Source organism: Ochotona princeps, chromosome 8, assembly GCF_030435755.1.
Source record: "Ochotona princeps isolate mOchPri1 chromosome 8, mOchPri1.hap1, whole genome shotgun sequence".
Lineage (NCBI taxonomy): Eukaryota > Metazoa > Chordata > Mammalia > Lagomorpha > Ochotonidae > Ochotona > Ochotona princeps.
In genome coordinates this window covers 65,932,435-65,949,102 of record NC_080839.1, presented here as the reverse complement: position 1 = coordinate 65,949,102, position 16,668 = coordinate 65,932,435, and the positions used below count along the sequence as shown (strand labels likewise).

Sequence of the window (16,668 nt, the reverse complement as noted above, 5' to 3'; positions counted from 1 at the left end):
TATGGAGGGGGCTCATTTAGCCTCACAGGTGATGCGTTGAAGCCAAGTCAGGTATGACTTTCCCAGCTGACTTACAGGGGATGACTTTAAAAGCTTTAAAGAAATACTGCAGTTTTCTGTGCCAATTCTTCCAAGATGAACCTTTCCAAAATTTATCCAACAGTGGCCAGTGTTGAGGCAGAGCCGGGAAAGCTGCCATCTGCAACGCTGGCATCCCATAGGGATGCTGGTTCAAGTCCTGGCTGCTCCATTTCCAATCCAGCTCCTTGCTAATGCTTCCCTGGGAAAGCAGGGCATGGCCCACATGTGCGGGCCCCTGCTACCGCCATGGGAAACCTGGAAGAAGCCCCCGGCTCCTGGCTTTGGCCTGGCCCAGCCTCCGCCATTGCAGTCATCTGGGGAGTCAATTAACAAATAAAAGATTTCTCTCTCTGTAACTTATAACAAATAAACAAATCTTTTAAGAAAAATCCTTCTAACATATCATTCCCTATCAAAATCAAAGACTTCCAGTTGGCCTTGTGGTCATGCAGCAATCTTCCTCCCAAAGGTTCACAGGCCTGTGGGATCTGCACCTGCCGGCCTTGGGCTGGCTCTGCCTGGACATCCAGCTGGACAACCTGCAGGTCCCGAAGTTCCTCTGCACATCCTTCCTGGAGATCTGGGCGAGTTCTGGGGTGGGGGGACACACTCCCTCCCCCAGGCTCCCACCTGCTCTGGACTCAGCTGTCTGAGCACTGGTACTTCCTCTTGCCTGGTGGATGGCTGGCACACTGACTGCCTGCTGAGCTGAGCTGAGTGCCTTCCCAGGCTCAGTCCAAAGTGCCATGATGTTCTTCCAGTCAGACGGAGGGTGCTGGGCCACCTCGTGGAGAGCTGGTACTGGACGTGCGGTGTCCCTGGCTAGAGGCTGCCAGCAGAGGACAGGGAGGCAGTTCCCTACTTCTCTGGGTCCCTTGGTTGGTCCCTCCTTTTTAACAGCTCTGTGCTGCGCAGTGAAGGAAGCAGAGGGCAGGATGATGGTCAGGCCCTCTGGGAACCTCTATGGGTATGGGAATGAGAAGCCTCTGGCAGGGCAGGGCAGAGAAGGGTGTTTAAATTTTTTTTTTAAGAAGTTAGATAAAATGAACAAATTTCACGACACACTTAAGTGCCTAGTGATACTTCTTACCTGCCTGCACTCCCCACGTCCTTCCTTATTTCATTTCCCCCCCCCTCCTAATTTTTATGATGGGGGCAGTGTGCTTTCCACCCGAAGCTCTCAACCCCAGTCCGACTGCTTGCCCCTCGGTGTATCTGGCGAGGTGGGCACTGCAGGAACAAGCAAAGCTCCAAGTGATGAGGTGACGACTGCAGTGGGTGAACATTCTGTCTAGTGCCAGGAAGGCCGCCTCACCCACCTGCAGCTCTGGGTGCTGGACCCTGGGTGCAGGCTGGCACTGGTGAGGACTACTCAGAAGGATGGGCTGTTCCATCATGTAGCCGGGCAGAGAAAGGGCAGATGCGTAACACAGGGTAGTCGGCTGGGAAGGTCCACTAGGGGCTAGGCTGGGTTTTGGAGATGTGGTGATGGGCGATACACAGTTCCTGCTCTCAGGGACCACCAAGAGAGGAGGGAGGGGAGTTGTGTGTGCAAAGGGACAAGCACTGGGGGGTCTGGAGGCCCTGGGTGTCAAGGACTGCCTGCCCCATGGCGAATGGGTCCAGGGCAGGCAGGGCTGTGGCTGGGGTGGAGGGCAGATGCACCAGGATGCAGCCTCTGCTCTACTCTACTCCCGAGGTCATGGCCAGGTGCCCTTCCCAGATCTGCACGGGGACACGTGCTCTCCTTAGGTGGTTTGTTGACTAACTTGGGTCTTCTCACCCAAGGGCCTGGACATAGTGACTGGGAGTGAAAAGCCAGGGCTGTGCACCATTATAGCAGAAGGGAAAAGTTCTGTCCATCCCAAAGGCAGTCGGGGCCAAGTGCTGCCCTGAGGAAGGTTGGAGTCGCCAGTGTCGAGGTCACCGGTCACAGTGATGCACACGAACGTCAGCAGGAAACACGTGAGGCCGGAGCAGACCTTCGAGTACACTCCTGCTGGGCCTGCCACCCGCTTCACAAGTCCTTGGGACACGGCAAAGTGTATGAGTGTGTCAGGTGCAAGCAGAATTGGGCACAAGTCCATCGGAAATGAGGCGGCCTTGTCCACCACACCTGATGCCCTTCCTTGGTTGGCTTCTGCCACATGCAGCCAAGGTGTTCAAGTGCCTACTTATTGTCTCTGGGCTCTGGGTGAGTGACCTAATCAGGGGAGGCAGCTGGCACTCTATTTAGATCTCCTGCATCTTCTAACATGGGCCAGAGGGCAGCGGGCACCTGTGAGCTCACACCCCACAAGTGCAGACTGCCTTGGTCTCCTGTGTGCAGGCAGCTACCCTCCGGCTGGCTGCCTCCCTCGTCCGTCGGCGACGGGCCCTCACCTCCACGACAAGCTGAAGGTCGTCCATGTACCGCTCCTCCGTCTGGATCAGCTCATGGATATAGCCCTGTCTTTTCCTCTCCGTCGGCTGCATTGTGTCCAGGGTCTGGAGGTCAGCACACCCTGTGGGGAGACATGGCAGCGTTTGAGAAGGACTGTACGCCCTGTAGGACACTGACAATTACTGTGGCACAGCATCTTATGCCGCCACCTGGGGTTCCGGCATCCTGTATAAGCGCTGATTATAGTCCTGGCTGTTTGGCCTCGGATCCAGCTCTATGCTAATACACCTGGGAAAGCAGCAGACAACCCAAGTGCTTGTGCTCCTGTACCCATGGAGGAGGCTACAATGGAATTCCTGACTCCTGGCTGGCCCAAACCCAGATATAGCAGCCATTTTGAGGCATGACCCAGCAGACAGAAATTCTTTCTGTCTCTCTCTCTCTCTGTTTCTCCCTCCCTGCAATTGCCTTTCAAATAAATCAATAAATCTTTTAAAAAGACTTTTCAATTCTGGTCAGCAAGAATTCATGGCTTTTGAGAGTGCTCAGTAGCCTCCTGGTGCAGCACGCAGGTCAGGTGGAGAGCCAGCGCACTTCCCTGGGCCTCCAAGGGTCAATGAACAAAGCCTGTGGGGTTGCAGTGTGCTCTCACTGTCTCTACTGAGGGCTAACAGCAGCACCTAGGTTTTCAGGAGACACCCTCAAGGAGGGCAGAAAGGGGTCGAGCTGGTACAGACCTTCCACGCTTCAAACCCTCACTGTTTCAAGCTTTGAGATTACGAGAGCAATTGCCTGGGTCAAACACTTCCAACCACCCATCTCCAGATGGCAGATGAAGAGCTACACTGATTGGTCAAACATCAATTTAGGTTTTCGTTTTAAAATTATTTTTATTAACTTGAAAGGCAGACAAAGAGAACTATCCCATGTACTGCTTCACTTGCTAACTGCCTTCCATAAGTGAAGGCAAGAACCAGGTACACAATCTGTTCCCACGTGCTGGCAGTGATCCAAGCACGTGGGCCAAGCACTACTTGCTTCCCAGGTATGCTTTAGCAGAAAGCTGGATGGGAAGTGGAGGTAAGACTTCACCCCAGTGCCTTTATTACTGTGCCAAATTCCCACCCCCCCAATTTAGCCTTTTAAAACGCTGGTCAGGCCCAGCATTAAAAAAAAAAAATTAAATAGAAACTACCACGTGCACAGCTTTAGCAGGTACTACAAGCATTTCTAGTTACATGTATTTGGAAGTAGAAAAAAGGTTTCTTATTTTGAATTACAAAAAAAAAATGCGAACTGTAGAGTTCTCAAAGAAAAGTACTAATACTAGAAAATATTTAATTTCCAGAAACCAGCTATCCTACTAAGACAAGCGCTGTAACCCCTGGTTTTGGATCCACTGCAGGTAGCCAGGCACAAGTGACTTGAAAGATGTCACAGGCAGCCTGCACAAGGGCAAGACACTGCTTTCACTTCGCATCAATTTACAGCACATGTAGATATCAAGCTATGATGTGAGAAAGTTGCAGAACCATCCATCAAGTAGCTGGGGCTTATCTAGGAAGAGTGAGGTGGGGGGAGAAATATCTCAGGAAGCCCTTCCTCAGACAAAAAACAAATGCATATAGGAACCAGTGAGTATCATTAGTGGGAAGCCATGGATTTGGGCTGGGCCTGGGCACAGGCTCCACACACCAAACCAACAGAGAGCTTAATCACAGGAACTGAGCTTGAGCTGGTTGCAGGAGGCCCTACAGGCAACTAACTGAGTAAGCTGCAGCCAACTGACCGGTTGATTGACTAAAGCGTAGGCAACTAACCTGTTTCTTCTGCCTCACTTCTGCTTTTCTATAAACACTCTCGGAGCACACTGCTGGAACTTCTGGGTGAGGGATCTGTGAAGCACTTTTGTTTTACATTTCTTTGCTCAAGTAAACTCTAATAAGTAACCAAACAACAAAATCAAGCAAACAAAAATAAGTAATTAGTCTAAAGAATTTCTCTCTTAACACTTCCCAGCAAACTATAGCATGATGCAGCCAGTGGTACTCCAGAAAGCTGGGGGTGGGGGCAAAGAGGAAGGAAGAGAGCATGACGATTTGTAGCTGAGGTGTCAGAAGGACAGGAAGCAGCAGGTGCCACCTTCAGCAGGACCTTGAGGACAGGGGTTCTTTGTTGAGAGCATTTTATTAGTAGACATCCTTGAGGACAATATATTAAAATCAGGCCATCAGAGGCTGGTGTCATAGCTCAACAGGCTAATCCTCCACGTTCAAGTGCCGGCATCCCATATGGGCACCAGTTCATGTCCTGGCTGCTCAACTGCCCAATCAGCTCCTTGCTGGTGGCCTGGGAAAGCAGGGGAGCACAGCCCAAAGCCTTGGGACCTTGCACTCACGTCCTGGCTCTTGGCTGTGGATCAGCTCAGCTCCAGCTGTTGTGGCCATTTGGCGAGTGAATGAGCAGATGGAAGATTCTCTCTGTCTCTGTTTCTCCCCCTCTCTATAAATCTCCCATTCAATAATAAATAAAATAAATCTTTTAAAAATATATTTATTTTATTTTTTTTGAAAGGCGGATATACAGAGAGGAGGAGAGACAGAGAGGAAGATCCTCCGTCCAATGGTTCACTCCCCAAGCAGCCGCAACAGCCAGAGCTGTGCCAATCCAAAGCCAAGAGCCCAGAGCCTCTTCTGGGTCTCTCACAAGGGTGCAGGGTCCCAAGGCTTTGGGCTGTCCTCAACTGCTTTCCCAGGCCACAAGCAGGGAGCTGGACGGGAAACAGGGCTGCCAGGATTAGAACCGGTGCCCATATGCGATCCCAGTGCGAGCAAGGCTAGGACTTTCTCGACTACGCTATCACGCCGGGCCCAAATAAATCTTTTTTAAAAAATGAAATAAAATCAGGCCATCAACAATCACAACTAGATACAGCATTTCTGGTAAATTTCTTTTTCCAAATCAGACCCTGCACCAACCAGCAGAGATGTGCCAGTTCTTTCTTGTACACAGTTAACAACACCCTGTGGAGGATGTATTCCACAGCGGCTGTGTGCGCACTGACCCCCAGCAAATGCCCACCGGAAGCCTGAAAAAGGTGAGCTCTTCAGGAGAGACATCAGTGACCCGCACCTACTCTGTCCTCCACGGGCCGTTCTGCAGGTCGGCTGGCTCCGGAGAATACTCTCCAGAAAGAGAAGCTGTTTCTGACACCTCCACTGGAGTTCTTGGAGAGAGACCCCAGTGGTCAAGTCACAGCAGGTTTTCAGCAGTCACAAATGGTGCCGACCATCTGCCCTCTCCAACCTCCAGACCCACCGCCAGCAGACACCTGCTCCTGCGGATGGAGATCTGGGGCAGAGCCTAGTCCTTCCCAGCGTGCCTTTTGGGGGTAGGCAGGGGGTTTCTGATACATACAGACATTCCTCTCAGGGAACCTCCTGTCTGGCAATGAGAACAGAAGGACAGAAGCAGACCACGCAAGGAATAGGTCAGGTTTTAAGTGGGTGGATGGGGGAGTTCTCTTCTGATTTCCTGTGAATGTTTGTATTTTTACACAGATTTGAGCTTGTGACTTTTCTATTTTCTGCACATGTAGCCAATAGCTTAAAAAAATTACTCCTACAGTGAAAAAGAAATCACATTATGCAGGTTGTGCTTGGTGCCATGAAGGAGCAATCACAGGGCCACTGCCCTGTTTCAAATCCTCAAGCTTCCGCTTTTTTGGGCAGGGTGACTGTGTATTCGGTTCTGCCAGTAGCACTGCACTGCAGGGAGTGACTGAGTATGGCGGATCCTGTCTGACCATGCTTTGGCACAGCAAGGAGGAGAGACTCGATGGCCAGACACCAGGCGGAAAGGTGCTGCCTGAGGTGTGTGACCACTGGTGCTGGGTGCTGTGGTGAGAGAAAAGCAACCGGACGGTTCCCATGGCTATTCTCTCACACTCCCTATTCATTCCTGTTCACAACAGGTTTGCCACACCCTCGTTCCCTCTTGATTGCTTCACTTTTTCCTTCAAACGAGTGATGTGTGTAGTTCAAAGTGCTTACTGCTTCGTCTGACAGTTACTAGAGTAAGTACATAATGAACAAAATAAACCGAGTCCGGTGGAGCACAAATGTGCATACACATATCACGCTTTGGGAAACAAGGATTCACCTTAAACCCCACCAGGTGGGACTCTCCTATCTTGGAATAGCAGGACAAGCTTTGGCTGCAGCAGGCAGACCACTCGCTTTTTTTTTTTTTAAAGATTTATTTATTTTATTACAAAGTCAGATATACAGAGAGGAGGAGAGACAGAGAGGAAGATATTCCGTCCGATGATTCACTCCCCAAGTGAGCCGCAACGGGCCGATGCGCGCCGATCCGAAGCCGGGAACCTGGAACCTCTTCCAGGTCTCCCACGTGGGTGCAGGGTCCCAAGGCATTGGGCTGTCCTCAACTGCTTTCCCAGGCCACAAGCAGGGAGCTGGATGGGAAGTGGAGCTGCTGGGATTAGAACCGACGCCCATATGGGATCCCGGCACGTTCAAGGCAAGGACTTTAGCCACTAGGCCACGCCGCCGGGCCCAGACCACTCTCTTTTGAGTGAACGTGGGGACAGCCCTCGCACACCAAGTCCTGTTGGCCCTCTGTATTGCTTTGCATTCTTTGTGGTTTTAGCCTGACTACTACCCTCACTTCCAGATGTTCTTACCTGTGAGGTCAGGGTAAAAAAATTAAAGGCAGGGTACCTCTTGCCATCTCTCCCCATCTTCTCTTAGCTCACTGGTCCTCATATGTTCTTCTGGGTCGGGTAGTCTTCCTGCTTCTAAGGTCAGCGTTCTGAACCGGCCATTCCCTTCAGTTTCCATCAGGCAGCTATTTTCAGTCTTCACTGCTTCTTTCTGAGCATACACATCCTTCTGTCTCTCCTATCCTATCCCAGTATTTATAACAGATGCCCTTCCTCAGCACCCTCTCTTGTGTCCCATTGCCAAACTCATGGAAGGAGTCTACGCTCATAGCCAACTCTTTCCAGCTCCCTCATCACTTCTTTACCTCGCGCTGCTCTGGCCGCTGTCCCATGGTTCTCCTGCTCGTGGCCTGGGGCACCTCACAGTGACCTTGGTGGGTCCTCCAAGCATAGCTTCCTTCACTTGCCCAGGGCACAGGCACCTTAGCTGAGTGCTTCTGCACAGGATCATGCCGGCCTCTGCCTGCCACCAGGTTCTCTGCTCTTCCCAGGTGGCAAATCCTACTACAGTGGATCCCTGGCACTGCCTAGCTCATGAGGGTGAACACATCCAGGCAAGTCTGAGGACTGAGCAGGGCCGCAGTGTCCATGAGTCTGAGAAACATTCAATTTGACAATCCCAGAGTTCTCTACACTCATCTGACCACAGAAGCCTCTTTTTTTTTTTTTTTTGAAAGGTAGGAGGGTAAAAATCTTTGGATGAACTGAGGAAGTACAAGGTTAGAATATGCCCCCTTTGCCTTCATTGGTAGCAACACTGTCCAGTATAACAGCCACTAGCAATACATGACTAGCAAACCCTGGGAAACTGGCTAGACAAGAGGCATATCCACTGCAGACAGGGAATACACACTGTGTTTTGAAGACTTAAGCACATGGATAACTTACTGATCATACATTGAAATGATGCTTTGGATATACTGGATTAAGTAAAAATAGTATTCAAATTAATTTTATCTGATTTATTACTATTTTTTAATGTGATCGCCAGAATTTTTTAAATGACACACAGGGCTGCATTTGAACAGGTCATATTAGCCATTACACTTTATGCTACACTCCTTCCTTTTCAAAGTGTTCAGCAACTACTGGTACCTCTGGAATCAAGTCCTAACTCACTGGCACAGGGCTCCAGGGTCTTCCTCACCTATTCTGCAACTTCTCACAGAAGCACCTCTCTCATCATTCAAGGCACACACAAGGGCCACTACTTGGGAAACCTTCGCCAGCCCTCTGTGCCCCGGATGCCCACACCTGCCTGTCCTCTGGTTTCCACAGGGCTGCTGTGCATTCACATCTAACTCCTGGCACAATGTACCTTGCACATCCCGTCATCAGTCTGTGCCGGGTGTCTTCTCCCACTGTGAACAGTGCTGTGCTAACAGACTAAGCCTTCTGCTGACCGCCAGAGGTCAGCATGCAAGACATGCTTGCTAAGCATGAAGATGCTCTGCTGGGCCAGGGCCTGTCCAGGGATCCATTCCTCACTGTTTCCCTGCTCTGTGTCACAAGGAGGCTGACCCTGCATGCTCCTTCCTCTAAGGTGCTGGTTGGCTTCTGTCTGGTTTGGCCAGAGAGGAAGTGCTAGCGGGAGACTGAAGCTTACAGGGCAAATTAGGAATGGGGAGATGCTGAGGGAGGTTTTCTCTCTGCTGGGTAAAGAATGAAAATGCGGGCTTTGAATTTCACACAGACTAGAAGCTGAAGAATTCTAAAACGGGGACAGGCCTTTAGCACAGCAGTTAGTGCTGCCTGGGATGCCGCACTGACAACAGAGCATCCAGGTTTGGGCACCAGCTCTGCTGTCAGTTCCAGCTTCCTGCTGATGTACAATCGCGAGGGATGGCTCAAGGACTTGGTACCTACAACTCACGTGAACACTGGATGGAGCTCTGGGCTCCTGGTTTTAGTCTGGCCCAGCCCTGGCTACTGTGAATTTTTGGGGAGTGAACCAGTGGATGGAAGATCTTTCTCTCTTTCTCTCTTTCAAAACAAAACCAAAATAACAACCTAGTTTTTTTTTTTTTTTTTTAAGAATTCACAATCCCTGATGGTGATGCCCTTGGAGTATTTGGACAAAGCCAATGTGTAACTTAGGGCCGGCTTTGTGGCACAAACGATTGAGCCACCACTTGCGATGCGGGCATTCCATATCAGAGTACTCTGCTTCTAGTCCAGTTCTCTGTTAACTTGCTTGGAAAGGCAGCAGAGGATGGCACAAGTACTTGTGGCCCCTGTCACCCACATGGGAGACTCACATGGGAGATCCACATGGGAGACCCACAAGGAGTCCCAGGTTCCTCAGCCTTGGACCTTGTGGCCATTTGGGGAATGATCCAGAGGATGAAAGATCTCTCTCTCTCTCTCTCTCTCTCTCTGTCTCTCTCAGCTTTTCAATTACGTAAATAAATGAAAAGAAAACATGCAATTGAGTTGGAAGGTCACTCTCAGAACCTTGGCCCCATACGGATCCTACAGAAAAGCAAACTTCACTTAAGATGTATTCAAAGCCAAAAAAAAAAAGACAACATAGGGAACAAATCCATCATAAATTTGTTTAAAAATTACTATAACCAAGACATAATAGAAAAAAACATCAGATAAATAAAATATTAACGCTTAACATAAGACATATATAATAAGGATCTTAAAATTACTTAGAATACAGCCTATAAACAAAAAGAGACAGAAAACATAAAATGGAGGTTGAGGACACAGAGGACAGGAGACAGCCCAACATACCTCTAACACTGAGAGCTAACCCTGGCTAACCCACTTTTCTAAGACTCAGAGATGATAAAAACTCAAATTCACAAAGAACAAAAACTTCTGAGTAGTAAAAAAAAAAACCCAAATTGACACCTAGACTGTATACTATAAAAGAGGAAAAAGCAACATGATTAAGAGTCACGTAAAAGAGCCCTGAACGCTCAGATAGGGCGGCCCGTGGACCGGCTCCACATACTCAACACAACAGCAGAGGGTACAGAGAATGATGGTGACGCCAGGGATCTGATTGCACCGCCATTCCTGGACAAAGGGAAAGACACTTTCAGGCCAAGTCTGCAGGTCACCCCACCTGCAGACATGAGTGAAGGATCTAGAAAGAGATATATTAAGGAAAGAAGGAAATTGAGTAAGAAGGAAAACAATGAGACATCAGAAGGAATGGTGAGTAAAAATACTAGCAGATTTGAGAAGAATCAAAATGATCATTGAGCATGTGAGACAACAGTCATGACGACGCCTTAGTTGGTGGGTGTGAGTTCAAACAGAAATGTGATGACACAACGCAGGAGCATCACTGGAGATGAGCCACTTGGCTTGCTGTGATCAGAATCAATGTGGACTTCATCAAAGGGAAAAACACACATTAAAATGTAAAGGCGATTACTGAGAAAACAGACACAGAACACATAACTCCTAAGGCTTGCAGAGGGAAATAGAGAAAACTAATCAGTGCAGTGCAAGTTCCCGCAAGGAAGCTGCACGGCGAGCAGAGCATACATGGCAAGGGAGGTAAATGGAAGTGTTACGTCATCAGGCCGATGACAACTGCTTCAATTTGTCAGGGAAAAGAAAGATCCTGGATGTAGAAGAAAGTCATGGAAACAGCTGGAAAATCTACGGAAGTGTAAATTCTAAAAAAGCAACTGAGGAGACTATCTACAACAGACGCATTTTAGCTATAAAGATGTACACTAAGAGGATTTAAAGAATTCTCCGAGAAGAAATCAGTGAATGTGGCCCAGGAGAAGAAGGGTGTCAGGGAAGCTCCAATGCCTGAGCAGCAGAGTGTGTTACTGCTGTTAGCTGAGGTGGAAATCAACATGGGGCAGGCTGGGGGGAGATGGCTAAGGGACAGAGCTCCGCCTTCAAGCACATTCCTAGCCCAACTACTCCTCACCATCTCCAGCGGTCACTCTGACCTGCCCCCCACCCCAGATCTCTTTGCTGTCTGCCCATCTTCTGTTTTGATCTAGCAAACCAGGGCAACCTTGTTTAAAGGTCATCAGATCATGTCACTCCTTTGATTAAAACCCTTCAGTAGCTCTTGTTATGCTAGGGTAAACCCAAAGTTCTTCAAAACAGCCTTCAAGAATAGAAACAATGTCCCTTGTCTCCTGGGTTACTGTGCCCTCATTTCCCGAAATTCCTGCAGTGTTTTATTTCATATCCTGACATGTAGAAGTTGTTCAAGTGTTTGCTGGATGGGAAAGGAAGGCAAGAGCTAGGCTGCAGCAGACAGTACAGCAACAGTTCCTCCAGGTGGCTGGAGAAATGGAGGAAGACTTCCTCGCAGGTGTTTTCTGCAGAGAGGAAGCGTGGTCATGGTTTCCAGGGGAATAACCAGTAGTGGGCTGGGCCATGAGGGTCCCACCCAGCAGGAAGATGCGTGTCTCACCACACTGGGGCACCCAGCTGTTACATATTACAGTGCAAGCAAGAGGCAGAAGCAAATGAGAGAAGTCTAAGAAACAGGAGGAGAGAGTGCTGGAAGATTCCAAAAGGTGAAAGACAAAAGGCAATCTGTGACAATGAACACAGAGCAGGCTTGTTCAAAGTATGTCATAAGTCCAAGACAAGTCCCGGTCCTTTCTGAGGAGAGCAACACCACTGAACAATACTATTCTCTGTGTAAACAATTCAACAGCCAGAGCATCAAGCCATGGTTTTCAGTTGCCTTGTTTTTCAATTTGGTGAAAAGACAAGATTTTAACAGTGAATCCAGAAGACTACACTTGCACATTTTCTGAAGGTTACTTTTATACTGAAGTTTCCAGGACACTGGAAAATTACTGTGTGTTTTGTCAAAGAGCAGCCTTCTATCCAAGTAACATGCTAGGGAGCACCAGGGAGCTACAGAGGTGGTTTTTTTTTGGGGGGGGGGAATTTAAATAATTCTTCAACAGACTTTTTTTTTTAAAAAAAATGCAGAATTACAGAGAGAGATCAGAGAAGTGTTGGCCCCTTGAACATATTTTGGAACCACTGGGTTTTCTGAGGCCTGTGAGGTTCTATTGTGCAATCAAATGCACCAAAAAGAAGGCCACATTACACTGTCATGTTCCAAAGCTTCCAAAACAGTAACATTTGGCTATATGGAAACAGCAGGATTGCGGCTGACCCTGCAGCATCACAGGGAAAGCCACCACCTGCACAGCCGGCATTACCATCTGAGTGCTGGTTTGCATCCTGGCTGCCCCACTTTCAATGCAACTCCTTGCTGATAGCCTGGGAAAACAGTGGGGGATGTTCAAGTACTTGGGCCTCTGCACCCACATGAAAGACTGGGATGAATCTCCTGGCTTCAGCCTGGCCAAGCCCTGGAAGTTACGGCATTTAGGGAGTGAACCAGAGGATGAAAGCTCTAGCTCCCATCCCCTCACTCTTTGTAAGCCTGCCTTTCAAATATATAGATGTTAAAGCTGACAAATAGAAACCTGACTTTGGTTCATGCTGAATTTAATTTTAGAGGAAAAAGCAGCTCAGTATAATTATCCTGCATTAGCTGAAAGTGTTGAAAAGCCAAGAGGGCCCTTGCTCCCTTAAACACTTTTGTGTGTGTGTGTGTCCAAGTCACAGGAACGTCCCTTTACTTACCTTCCTATTCTGTCACACAGGCCAGTAGAATCCAGTATCCACACCGTGCACTGCTGTTTATCAGCACAGAGAGGGATGCGCTGCTGTCCTGGGACAACAGGGCTTTCACAAATATATATATATTTGTTGGTGCTAATTTTCCATTCTTTTTTAAACGCTTTTATTTATTTGAAAGACACACACAGATACTGAGAGGTCTGTCTCTTGTTCACTTATTAGTAGAGCCAGCACGAACAGGAACCCTCCCACTCTATTTCTACAGTTATTTTATCATTCTCTTTGGGAAATTTAAAGATTGACAATCACTTCAAGACACCTCTCTTACAGCTATCTTTCTTAACTTGTTGCTCTTGTTTAAAACAAAGCTTAAACAATGATTTTCAAATGGATGCTGAGGTTTCCAGGGAGAGGCAAAGGACTCAGCACCGCCAACACAGGACTGAAGGAGAAGCACACAGGAGAAAGACTGTCACTACTTGACCTCAAGACTAACATCACATTGCAGTTACCAAGACAACATGTTAGCAAAAGAACAGACCAATCAATGGAACAGGACAGACAGCCTGGAAACAGGTCCACACACATGCAGGCAGCTTTGTCTTTGACAAATGAACCAAGGCAACACAATAAAGCAGACTTCTGGCAAATGGTATCAGAACAACTGGGCATCCAAATTGAAAAAACGAACACGAAAAACAAAAACCCTTAATCTAGATAGGTTTACACTCTTCACAAAGGTTAATTAAAGGGCCTGGCTCAATGGCTTGATTGCTAATCCTCCTCCAAGTGCTGGGATCCCATACGGGTGCCAGTTTGTGTCCTGGCTGCTCCATTTCCCATCCGGCTCCCTGCCTGTGACCTGAAATAACAGCAGAGGATGGCCCAAAGCCTTACAGCCTTGCGCCCATGTGGGAGACCCTGAAGAAGCTCCTGGCTCTGGATTGGGCTAAGCTCCTGCTGTTGTGGCCACTTGAGGAGTGAGCCAGCAGATGGAAGATCTTTCTCTGTTTCTCTTTCTCTCTGTAGATCTGCCTTTCCAACAAAAACAAGCAAATAAATAGTTCATTTAAATGGGTCAGATGTCCAAATGTGAAAAATAAAACCATAAAACGCCCAGAAGGTAACAACAACAAAAAAAACCTAGATGACCTTGGGTTTGTTAAGAATGATGCCAAAGACATGACCCGCAGAAGTACGAGCTGAATTTCACTAACGTTCAAAGTCACTCAGAGTCAGCATTGTGTAACAGCGGATTAAGCTGCTGTCTGCAAGGCTGGCATCCTATGCAAGTTCAGGCCCAGATACTCCCCTTCTAAGCACTCTAGCTCCAAGAAGGCCCAAGTGGAATTCAAGTTCCTGGCTGCAGCCCAGCTCAGACCTAGGTGAACTGACCATTTAGTGAGTGAATAAGTACCTGAAGACCTCTCTTACTCCCCTCTGCCTTTCAAATAAATAAATCTTTAAAAATTTCTAGTCTGTAAAACACATGGTTTAGAGAATGAAAAATGAGTCACAGTCTGGAGAAAGTATTTTCAAAAGATCTGATAATGGACTACTATTCCAAATACATAAATAATTCCTAGCTCTCTACCATCTGTCATCAATGAAATACAATTTAAAGTATGATGCCACCACATATTTGTTAGAATCCATAATACTGGCAACACCAAATTCTTGTAAGAACAGGGAGTAACAGGAATTGTCATTAGTTGCTGATGTAAATGCATGATGATACAGCCTCTTTGGAAAACAATTACGCTGTTGGGAAATCAAACCTACTCGAACTATGTGAACTAGCAAATGTGCTTGTTGGTACTTGCCCAAAGGAACTGAACAACTATTTCCACAAAAAAGCCTTCACACTGACAAGTATCTAAAAGCTTTATTCAGAATTGTTAAAACTCAGAAGCAATAAAGATGTCCTTCAGCAAGTGAATAAATAAATTGTAATACATTCAGACAATGGAATATTATCGGGTACTAAAAAAATTATTAAGTGATGAAGGGCTACTGAAGAAATTTAAATGCATATTACTAAGTGAAAGAAGCTAATCTGAAAAGATCAGATCCTATCTGATGTTAATTGCATAGCTTTCAGGAAAGGGCAAAACTATGGAAACAGTGAGAATATCCGTGGTTACCAGGTACTGGCGGTGAAGAAGGATGAGCAGGCACAGCACAGAGGACTTCTGGGGCCTGATTCTCTAACTGCTGATACATAGCCTCACATGCTTGTCCAAATCCAGAGCGCACAACACCAACAGCAAACCCCAACGTAAGCTACAGACTTTGACCTGTCAGTGCAGCTTCATCAACGGCAACAAACACAGGACTGGTGGGGAATGCTGTTCTTTGGGGGATACTTGGGTTATATATGTCCCATTCGCTCCAGTTTGGTGTAAACTTAACAAGACCTCAAAAGATGGAGTAATATCCCATGCTCCTGGATAGGTAAAATCAATATCATTAAAATGTCTATACTGCCAAAAGCAATATATACATTCAACGCAATCCCAATCAAATTGCCCAAAATATTCTTCATGGAACTGGAAACAATGATCCAAAGGTTCATCTGGAAGCACAAAAAACCACGGATAGCTAGAACTATCCTGAAGAACAGGAAGTTAGCAGGGGGAATCACAGTTCCGGACCTCTGGACATACTATAGGGCAGTGGTTATCAAAACAGCGTGGTACTGGCACAAAGATAGAGAGGAAGATCAATGGAGCAGAATAGAAACGCCAGAAGGAAACCCACACAGATACAGCCAAATAATCTTTGACAAAAAGACAAACGACAACCCAGGCAAATGGGAAGGTCTGTTCAATAAATGCTGCTGGGACAACTGGTTGATAGCCTGCAGAAACAAAAAAATAGATCCACATCTCTCACCATACACTAAGATCAGATCTAAATGGATAACAGATCTAAACCTACATCCAGAAACCTTCAAACTTTTGGAAGAAAATGTTGGAAACACACTGGAACACTTAGGGGTAGGCCCTCACTTCCTAAAAAAGACTCCAGATGCAGTAGAAATCAAGACCAAAATAAACAATTGGGACCTCATCAAACTAAGAAGCTTCTGTACAGCTAGAGAAACAATCAACAAAGTAAAAAGGCAACCCACAGAATGGGAGAAGATCTTCGCACACGACATAGGTGATAGAGGGTTAATATCCAGAATATACAAAGAGCTACAAAACAACCAAAATGTCAAAACAAACAACCCACTCAAGAAATGGGCACGGGAAATGGGCAGACACTTCACAAAGGAACAAACCCAAATGGCAAATAAACATATGGAAAAATGCTCAAGTTCCCTGGCAATAAGGGAAATCCAAATTAAAACATCAATGAGGTACCACCTAACGCCAGTAAGACTGGCCCACATGAATAAAAGCACCAACGACACTTGTTGGCGAGGTTGCGGGGAAAAGGGAACCCTACTCCACTGCTGGTGGGGCTGCAGGCTGGTACAGCCTCTATGGAAATCAGTATGGAGAATATTCAAACAACTCAAATTCAACATACCATATGATCCAGCAATAGCACTCCTAGGAATATATCCAGAACACTTGTTCTATGAGAAACCAACATGTACTCCTATGTTCATAGCAGCACAATCAGTAATTGCAAAAACATGGAAACAACCAAAATGCCCATCAAAAGAGGATTGGATAAGAAAGCTATGGTTCATCTACTCCATGGAATACTACTCAGCTATTAAAAAAAACAAAATGCAGTTCTTTGTGGCCAAATGGGCCAAACTGGAAACCATAATGCTAAGGGAAATGAGCCAATCCCAAAAGGTTAAATACCACATGTTTGCCTTAATTTAAGATGATATGATGTTATG

At 47.0% G+C, this 16,668-nt stretch overlaps 2 protein-coding genes across 3 annotated transcripts in view; one reads left to right on the top strand and one right to left on the bottom strand.

Annotated features, from left to right (window-relative positions):
- The window catches only part of ITSN2 (intersectin 2), a 148,264-nt gene that overhangs the window by 11,895 nt on the left and 119,701 nt on the right, over positions 1-16,668 (bottom strand). The window contains exon 30 of the mRNA XM_058668221.1: positions 2,464-2,585. Coding sequence (XP_058524204.1) covers positions 2,464-2,585 — 122 coding nt within the window. The remainder of the gene's footprint in view (positions 1-2,463; positions 2,586-16,668) is intronic.
- UBXN2A (UBX domain protein 2A) overlaps positions 1-16,668 on the top strand; it is a 208,826-nt gene that overhangs the window by 171,747 nt on the left and 20,411 nt on the right. The gene's annotated exons all lie outside the window — the stretch shown is intronic.